The sequence below is a fragment of the Otolemur garnettii genome, unplaced genomic scaffold, assembly GCF_000181295.1.
Source record: "Otolemur garnettii isolate 467f Iridium unplaced genomic scaffold, OtoGar3 scaffold00031, whole genome shotgun sequence".
Lineage (NCBI taxonomy): Eukaryota > Metazoa > Chordata > Mammalia > Primates > Galagidae > Otolemur > Otolemur garnettii.
The window spans coordinates 2,371,737-2,380,613 of record NW_003852426.1 but is presented as its reverse complement, the minus strand read 5'-3'; the positions used below and the strand labels follow the sequence as shown (position 1 = coordinate 2,380,613).

The 8,877-nt window shown below is 47.8% G+C and overlaps 2 protein-coding genes across 2 annotated transcripts in view; one reads left to right on the top strand and one right to left on the bottom strand.

Annotated features, from left to right (window-relative positions):
- DDX39B (DExD-box helicase 39B) overlaps nucleotides 1–7,028 on the top strand; it is a 14,776-nt gene extending 7,748 nt beyond the window's left edge. Inside the window, exons 4-9 of the mRNA XM_023512796.1 lie at nucleotides 1–110; nucleotides 2,592–2,723; nucleotides 5,464–5,573; nucleotides 5,670–5,814; nucleotides 5,950–6,097; nucleotides 6,791–7,028. The exon at nucleotides 1–110 is cut by the window's left edge and continues 11 nt beyond it. Coding sequence (XP_023368564.1) covers nucleotides 1–110; nucleotides 2,592–2,723; nucleotides 5,464–5,573; nucleotides 5,670–5,814; nucleotides 5,950–6,097; nucleotides 6,791–6,807 — 662 coding nt within the window. The 3' untranslated portion in view covers nucleotides 6,808–7,028. The remainder of the gene's footprint in view (nucleotides 111–2,591; nucleotides 2,724–5,463; nucleotides 5,574–5,669; nucleotides 5,815–5,949; nucleotides 6,098–6,790) is intronic.
- A 76-nt stretch (nucleotides 7,029–7,104) lies between these two features.
- On the bottom strand, nucleotides 7,105–8,193 carry MCCD1 (mitochondrial coiled-coil domain 1). The gene is made up of 2 exons (XM_003789280.2): nucleotides 8,023–8,193; nucleotides 7,105–7,516 (listed from the first exon to the last, which is right to left on the bottom strand). Exons 1-2 carry the CDS (start codon nucleotides 8,191–8,193, stop codon nucleotides 7,328–7,330), a joined length of 360 nt encoding a protein of 119 aa, XP_003789328.1. The 3' UTR covers nucleotides 7,105–7,327.
- Between the last annotated feature and the right edge of the window lie 684 nt (nucleotides 8,194–8,877).

Here is an 8,877-nt window from a genome sequence, read left to right as displayed (position 1 = left end):
GGGATGTCCAGGAAATTTTTCGCATGACCCCCCATGAGAAGCAGGTCATGATGTTCAGTGCTACCTTGAGCAAAGAGATCCGTCCTGTCTGCCGCAAGTTCATGCAAGATGTAAATAACCCTTCTACCTTCTCTCCCTCCACTCCCTGCCCGCTGCCTCCTCCCCTTCCTCGCCCTCTTCCTCCAGAATCCCTTGTCCTTCAAGCACCAAGAAGGGGGCTTGTGCCGCTGATCCGAGAATGATGACTCCTTGAAGAGACACACAGAAGCAGAGACAGCTAGTGTTAGGGTCTGCGCGGGTGCCAGGGAAACTCCGGAAGACTTGGTCGGGTTAATGTGAGAGCGGGTAGCGTTCAACTTTTTAAAAACTCACAGCATTTTTTTGAAACTCTTCTCCCTTTTGGGGGAGGGCAGGATTTTCTGCCCTCTGACCCACCCATCGTCTCTTACATCCCCTGTACAGCCACACACTCAAGGTGGCATCAAGCATACAGCTGGAGCCTTCTGCTCACCAAAACTCCTACTTCCCGGTAGCAGGAGAGCAAGAGAGGGACAGACAGATGGCAGGGCATGTCCAAAAGAAGAGCAAACAGCACGAATGAATCCTCCTCCTGCCCACCTCCAGGGGTGGGGGCCTTTGGCACCTCAATCCCCAGTCCCCTACTCCTTCCTGCCCGTACCTCCTTGCACCTATCTGGAACCTCGGTTGATGTGAGCCAGCAACAAAGAAGCACCATGGCGCGGCGAGAGAATGTGAACGGCACCCAGCGGTGGATGGCGGCAGCGGAGGCCGCGGGGAAACCTGACCAGGAAGCTGAGGACCAAACCAGCCTCTTTTTCTGTTCCCGGTTTTTTTCCTGAACCTGACGCGTGCTGTGCCCCTTGTTTCCCCCATATGTGTTGGGGAGGGGTGTCCTGAATGGGTGGTGGATTTTTTTCCTTTGATTTTTTTTTTTTTTTTTTTTTGATACTCAGGAGAGGGATATGGGAAAGGTGAAGTGGAAGTAATCAGGTTGGCATTAGGGTTTGGGACTAGGTGGGGCCCATTGTATAAGCAGTGGAGTGTGTTCCTTCCCTCCCTGCAGTATTCCTTCCCATGGGATGGGAACTTTTTGAGCTGTACTTGGGGCTAGAGTTAGATTTGAAGGAGGCCATGGAACTTCTCTTTGGAAAGCCTACCTTGCTAGCCTGAGTTCTGGGATGGAGCTTCTGGGGTTTTTTTTTTTTTTTTTTTTTTCTTCCCATGACATACACACATTCTTTCTTACCTTGATCCCTGGGTCTTCATATTAACTCTGTTTTTCCAAGACAGTATGAAGAGTGTTAAAGTTGGGCCTTAGAGTTTGTCTATTTCTTTTTTTTTTTATTTTACTTTTCTCCCTTTCAGAGGTTTTTGTTTTTTAATTTTAAAGGTGAATGCAGCCAGGTGGGCCTATAGTCCCAACTACTTGGGAGGCTCATGTGGGAAGATCACTTGAAGCAAGGAGTTTGAGCCTGCAGTGTGCCATGATCTCTCCTGTGAATAGCCACTGCACTCCAGCTTGGGCAACATAGCATGAACCTGTATAAAAAAAAAAAAGGAATGACTAGGCATATCTTGTTGCTCTGAATTTGTTTTTTAGCATCACTTACTGATTATTTCCTTTATAAACCTGTGGATGGTTTGACTTCTACTCCAGAGACCATTTTTTTTTTTTTTTTTTTTTTTGAGACAGAGCCTCAAGCTGTCCCCCTGGGTAGAGTGCCGTGGCATTACAGCTCACAGCAACCTCCAACTCCTGGGCTCAAGCGAGTCTCCTGCCTCCGCCTCCCAAGTAGCTGGGACCACAGGCGCCCGCCACAACGCCCGGCTATTTTTTGGTTGCAGCCGTCGTTGTTTTGGCGGGTCCGGGCTGGGGATTCGAGCCCGCCACCTTAGGTGTATGTGGCTGGTGCCTTAGCCGGTTGAGCTATAGGCGCCGAGCCCCAGAGACCATTCTTATCTAAAGCTATAGCTTATGGCCTGAGGGCAAGTTTTTACACATCCTAGGCAATTTTTGCTTCTTCTTTAGTGGCATTTTGATAATGTCCATTGTAGCACTGTGATCTTGAACATGTGCACTTTCCTGAAGTGCATAAAATATTCCTAGTAAAACTAGAATGGATCAATCCTTGTTGTCTTCCCCATGTTCTTTAAATCAACTCTGTTGGAGTTACTCTGACCTTGAGTCACTGTTTCCCATCATTTCTCAGGTGTTTGGAAATGGTCTCTTTGAGAATCATCTCCCATTTTCTTTCCTCCACCACCTCACTTTGAGGTAATGGCATCTTGCCGTAGGGTGGTTTCAGTGCTCCTTACTTTCTTTGTAAAGTTTTTTTCCCATAACAGTTTCTAGTTGGGCATTCTTAAAATTCAAGTAGGAAGGACATTAGATCTAATATGAAAGAGACCACAGTGAAATGTGGGTGTTTTTGGGGGTGAGGTGGGATTTTCAATCTTCTCTCTTCTCCCCATCCCCCTATGGGGTGTATTGGAGATCAACTTCCTCCACCCCCCCAGGTTTAACCCCCCCACTCTGCCCTCCCGTTCCCTACTCCCTTCCTCCCCCCCAGCCAATGGAGATCTTCGTGGATGATGAGACGAAGTTGACGCTGCATGGATTGCAGCAGTACTACGTGAAACTGAAGGACAACGAGAAGAACCGGAAACTTTTTGACCTTCTGGATGTCCTTGAGTTCAACCAGGTCAGTTGTTGAAGGTCCACTAGGGATCATCGTTGGATACATGTCCTGCTATAGCAGATACCTATTTATTAAGTACTCTTACTGAGGAGACCACATGTGATGTAGGAGAATGATGATTGTATGAGTGTCTTTAGGGGCTGAGTTTGACCAAGGGTGGGAACTGCTTTTCTTTTCTATGGCTAGCAGGGATAGATCTTGAGTAAATAAAAACCTCAAGGAAAATATCAAATCTTTAAAGGGTTTTAGTGAGTTTGTAAAAATCTTGAAGTATTTTGGATGTGTTAGGGTTTGTTTTTTTTTTTTTGAGACAGAGCCTCAAGCTATCCCCCTGGGTAGAGTGCAGTGGCATCACAGCTCACAGCAACCTCTAACTTCTGGGCTCAATTGAGTCTCCTGCCTCTGCCTTCCAAGTAGCTGGGACCACAGGCGCCCACCACAATGCCAGGCTATTTTTTGGTTGCAGCCATCATTGTTGTTTGGCGGGTCCGGGCTGGATTCGAACCTGCCACCTTAGGTGTATGTGGCTGGTGCCTTAGCCACTTGAGCCACAGGCGCTGAGCCTGTGTTAGGCTTCTTAAATCTGTTCTAGTACTAAGGGAAGCATTTTTTTTTTTTTTTGTCATTTAAAATTTTAGTAGCCATGTAAGAGAAAATAAAAAGAAATGTGAGATTGAGTGTAATAATTTAACTCAAATATGCAAAATATTTTTATTTCAGGATGTTATCAATATAATATTATTGTAGTTTCTCATTTTGGTACTAAATCTTTCAAAGTCATTCTATGTTTTAAGCTTCCAGCACATCCCAGTTCAGACCAGCTTATTGCAGATGCTCAGTAGCCACCCATGGTCAGTGGCTGACTTATTGAAGTTTACCTGTGAGGGTTCTGACACTTCTGATCTCAGGGAGGTGAGAGGCCTGAACCCACCTTTTTCTGCCAGAGAATGGAACACCCTCTTCCTGCCAAACTTTATTCTCAGGCCCAAGGGTGAGAGAGGCACAGTGCCCAGATAGATAGGCTTCAGGGGACTCTTAAGAAGAAAGTGTCCATAGGCAGACAGAGGCATATTCCCCTTCCAAAGATGATACAGTAAATGAAGAACCTGGGGCCCCAGGCAGAGGGAACAGATGGTTTTATATTTGTCCACATCTTTGACCTCCAGAGTTTAGGTGTGGAGGGAATAGATTAAAGGGAAATTTATGTTGCAATTTGGCCTTGTCCCTGATAGGCTGTGATTACCGGTTTACTCTTCTGTAGGGTCTGTATGTGTTAAAGGCATACGTGTATAAATACACTTCTGTATAACTTAACCCAGGCATCCATGTATAAATGCACTTCTGTATAACTTAACACTGTCTAATAAGAGGTCTAACTTTAAATGTGGAGAAATTAAAATCAGTACCTATAGGGTCCCTTCTGTTTGTCACTTATGTGGTAATCATCATCAAATCCTGGGTTCTACCTACACTGGGTGTATATATTAGTTAGCTACTATTACATAACAAACTACCCTAAAAGTTATTAGCTTGTGATTGAGCAAATCAGCAGTTTAGGCTGAGATCAGCTGAGTCTTTTTCTGGTCTCAGCTGGACTCTTCCGGGAATGTGTGGTTTAGCTGGTGATTGACTAGGCAGCTGTGCATCTGGCTGTTGACCGAGCACTTTGAGTATCCTTTCCATGGGATCTCATCCTCCCAACAAGTTAACATTAACTTGTTCTCATGGAGGTAGCTGGGTTCCACACTTTCTCAGTCTCTTTTCTTTATATTTAAATTCCTAGGGCCACAGCTTCCATGTCTTCTCCAGTACCAATTTTTCAAATAAAATATTTATGCTCTTCCCTGGTGGATGGTCTTGTGTGTAATGAGAAGTCTCTGGTTTCCTTGTTTTCTAGGGCTCTTTGAAGACAAGTGATCAGTTTCAGGGAGACCAGGTTTTTGTAATTCTCTAATATAACTTCCCTAAACAGATTCTGTGAGTAGGATCTAGGCATGGCCACTCTTCAAGAGAAAATTCCATGGTCACATCTTTGAATGGCAACAGTCCCAGTTCCCAGATTTCTGGGGTCTCCTGCCACCCTCCACCCAGATCTTTCGGTAACTCTTAAGAGAAGCATTTCATCTATATACCTGTTACCTGTTGTGTGGTCTCTTTGTATTAAAAACTGCTTTTCTGAGTTAGGATAGGTCCCTTAGGATTAATGTTTTGGTGAGTAGAAATACAGTATAACTTCTGCAAGTTGACCACCCAAAGACCTGTAACTGGCCAACATAGGGAGGTGGTCAGCATAAGAACCTAAGCCTACTGTGCTGATGTGTACTTGTGGTGCATGGCCAGTCTATGGAAACGAGGTCAATTTGGGGTGGTCAGTGTGCTTCCTATTGAGGTTTTAGTGGATCAGTCATGGTATTTTCAGATCTTAATATTTCAGTATCTTCATATTTTCATGAGGTGGCCCCATTCTTGTTTCTTGACATGTCTAGCAATTTTGGTTACTGATCTCTGTACCTTCTTAGAGGTCAGTTTGCTCAGGAAAAATCAAAGCTGTGTGAAAGAGGAAGACCAAGTTACATTTAGAGCAGAAAAGGAAGTATGTAGTAAGGAATAAGAGGGATGAAGAGGAATTCTTCAGAAGGGTGTAATTAATAGAAACTCTTTTCACACATGATCTCTGTCACACACCATGGACCCACAATTCCCCCTGCTGCCCCCTCCCCTCCCCTTCGCTCCCCTTCCACAGGTGGTAATCTTTGTGAAGTCTGTGCAGCGATGCATTGCCCTGGCCCAGCTCCTGGTGGAGCAGAACTTTCCAGCCATCGCCATCCACCGTGGGATGCCCCAGGAGGAGAGGTGAGTTGGAGATGGGGTAATGTATTGTGTCTTTGGGAGAAAGACCACTGAGAGAAGGGGAACCTCAACCTTTCTTTAATTTCCTTTCTCACAAAGGCTTTCTCGGTATCAGCAGTTTAAAGATTTTCAACGACGAATTCTTGTGGCTACCAACCTTTTTGGCCGAGGCATGGACATTGAACGGGTGAACATTGCCTTTAACTATGACATGCCCGAGGATTCTGACACCTACCTCCATCGGGTAAGCCCCACGTCCAAAAGAACATCCCATCCTTCCAGCCTTTTGTTTTCTCTCCTTATGTACCTTACGTCCTCCCTGCCTCTGGGTGTCTTTCCTCATCTGGGTCTTCTAGTCCTACTATTTGTTTCCTTCTAGGTGGCCCGAGCAGGCCGGTTTGGCACCAAGGGCTTGGCCATCACATTTGTGTCAGATGAGAATGATGCCAAGATCCTTAATGATGTGCAGGATCGTTTTGAAGTCAATATTAGTGAGCTGCCCGATGAGATAGACATCTCCTCCTACAGTGAGTATTGATCTCATGAAGCCCTTTATTTATTTATTTTTTCCCCTCATCTCCCATTTCAAATTCTTTCACAGTGAGAACCTTGGTTCCCCCCAAAATCAGTAAATTCTCATGAAGCCCTTTAAATCTATTTGTTCCTCAGTGTGTTTCTCAAGAATCCCATCATGGGGCTCGGTGCCAGCCACATACACTCAAGGTGGCAGGTTTGAGTCCAGCCCAGGCCCGCCAAAACAAAATGATGGCTGCAACCAAAAATAGCCGGGCATTGTGGCGGGCGCCTGTGGTCCCAGCTACTTGGGAGGCTGAGGCAGGAGACTCGCTTGAGCCCAGGAGTTCGAGGTTGCTGTGAACTGTGATGTCACAGCACTCTGCCCAGGTGGATAGCTTGAGGCTCTGTCTCCAAAAAAAAAAAAAAAAAAGAATTCCATCACGGGTAATGGCCTGATGTGTAATGAACCCTTGACCAGTTCATAGCCCACTGCCCCTCACCCCTTTGATGCAGTGTTGGGATGTTTTCTTGACGTCTTTGTGGGGTCTCATTCTTCTCTCATGTTATTTCACTTTCCCTGTCACTAGTCTTTCCTGTGAATTCACACAACACGCCAACATCCATCTGCATGTGTGTGTGTACATTCCTGCCTTGCCTTTTGTGTTCCTGTGCCTTATTCTGACGGTGTCATGATTTCTCCTCAGTTGAACAGACACGGTAGAGGATTTACCCATTCTGGAATGCGACAGTCTGTTCTTCAGGAGAGGACACCAAGTGTGGGGGTGAAGGAGACACTACTGCCACCTGCCCCTGACAGCCCCACCCTCACCCCATGGCGTCCCTCTTCTGCATCACCACCACTCCTAAACCCCCCATTTCCTGATTTATCAGAATTTTTTTTAACAAAACTGAAAATGAAACACATGTGTGTCTGTGGAATCTGTTGAGTGGTTTGTCCCTTTATTGTATTTGTGGTGAGGTTATTTTAGGGCTGGTCCAGGGTGAATTTCTGTGAGGATTGTGTACTCTGCTATGGAATAAGGTCAGTGGGTGGGATCAGAGGGAGGGATGGGACTAAGGCTCCCCCACTGCCTGCTGGTTTCTGCCCCTTCCTGGAAGTCTCTTCTAGTTTCTCAGTGGCCTTTGAGGGCCTGAGGTATTAACTGATTGCCGGGCTCCTGGGGGGTGGTGTGTAGCATTTCCAGTGTTGAAAGGTGATGTGGTGAGGGCTGGTGGGAAGCTTAGGCCTCTCCTCCGAGGCTCCTTCGGTGTCTCCTCATCTGTTCTTTCAGCTTCTGGATCTTGAGTACCAAAGCCTGTGCCTCCCAGGCCCCCTCCTGCCCTTCCAGCAAGGCCTGGTACAGCTCCAGCTCCTGCTCCAGCAACTCCTCAGCTTGAGCCAGCTCGGCTGTGCGGTGGGGCTGGGGACCCTGGATGAGGGGGAATTGGGAAGGAGCATTGACTATGGGAGGGGCTGAGGCTCCTGGGCCGCTGTGTTGCAGAGTTTGGCCAGGAGTCAGGAATTCAACCCTCTCCCTTTTTCCACCCCATTAGTGTAAGGCCACCTGCACTAAGAAGCCTCTGCTTGCTGCGTAGGACTCTAGGAGGCATATAGAGATCACTGGCCCAGGGGCTATAACTGGATTCCTTGAACAAGGATTGGGGTCACTGGAAAGAGGACTGGCTGGCCCTACACCCTGAGAAATAATTAACTGTTAGGGGATTCCTGTTCAAGGACACTCTGGACTGTGCTGCTGTGGGGATTGTGGGGGAGGGGGAGTCCTGAGGTCTTGACTGGGGTGGGGGCAGGCACTGGGAGCTGACAGTTGAGACTAGGCCTAGAGCTGCAGAGGTGGTGATGGTGCAGGATGGGATTGAGGGGATTCCTCCCCAGTACAAATTCTCCACCCTCCACCCCACTCTTATTGCCACTTACCTTGGGCAGGGATTTCATCTTCCCACTGCTTCTGGAGCTGGTCTTCCCTTCTGTGCTTGCCTTGGGATTTTGGAAACAGTAACCCCGTGAGCCCTGGCATGCCAGGGACCAGGAGGGTAGGAGGAGGCGAAGGCAACAGCCCCGAGAAAGCCAGGGCAGAGGGAGGACCATGGCAGGAGAGGCAGAGAGCTGTCTGAGCAGCCACCAGCCACCAGGAACTGGCTTCCTCCAGGCCTTGGCCTTGCTTCAGTGCCTGGCCCTGCCCAGGCCTGCCCTGCTCGCTCTGCTGTCCCCACCTCCCAGCCTGGCCCTGGCTGGACAAGAGTCCAGAACAACTGTTCTGATGAGAAAAGTGGTCCTTGCCAGTTTAGGCAGAACTTGGTTTAGAAAGTTGGTGCTGGCTTACCACAGGTCTTAAGTCTGCTTTTTTTTTTTTTGAGAGTTACTTTGTTGCCCTTGGTAGAGTGTTGTAGCATCATAGATCATAGCAACCTCTAACTTTTGGGCTCAAGCAATTCTCTTGCCTTAGCCTCCCCAGCAGCTGGGACTACAGGTGCCTGCTGCAATGCCCAGCTATTTTTAGAGGTGGGGGTGGGGGGGATGTCTCCCTCTGGCTCAGGCTGGCCTTGAACCTGTAAGCTCAGGTGACCCACCCACCTCAGCCTCCCAGAGTGCTGGGATTACAGTAGGCGTGAGGGCCCTCACGCCTTAGTGTTCCTGGCCATAAGTCTGCTTTTATTTTTTTTTTTGAGGCAGAGCCTTAAGCTATCCCCCTGGTAGAGTGCTGTGGCATCACAGCTCACAGCAACCTCCAACTCCTGGGCTCAAGCGAGTCTCCTGCCTCCGCCTCCCAAG

Coding starts and splice junctions, on each gene's coding strand:
- MCCD1 (XM_003789280.2), bottom strand. CDS start 8,193: ATGGTCCTCCCTCTGCCCTGGCTTTCTCGGGGCTGTTGCCTTCGCCTC. Junction 7,517..8,022: donor AGATGAAATCCCTGCCCAAG/GTAAGTGGCAAT, acceptor CCCCTCATCCAG/GGTCCCCAGCCCCACCGCAC.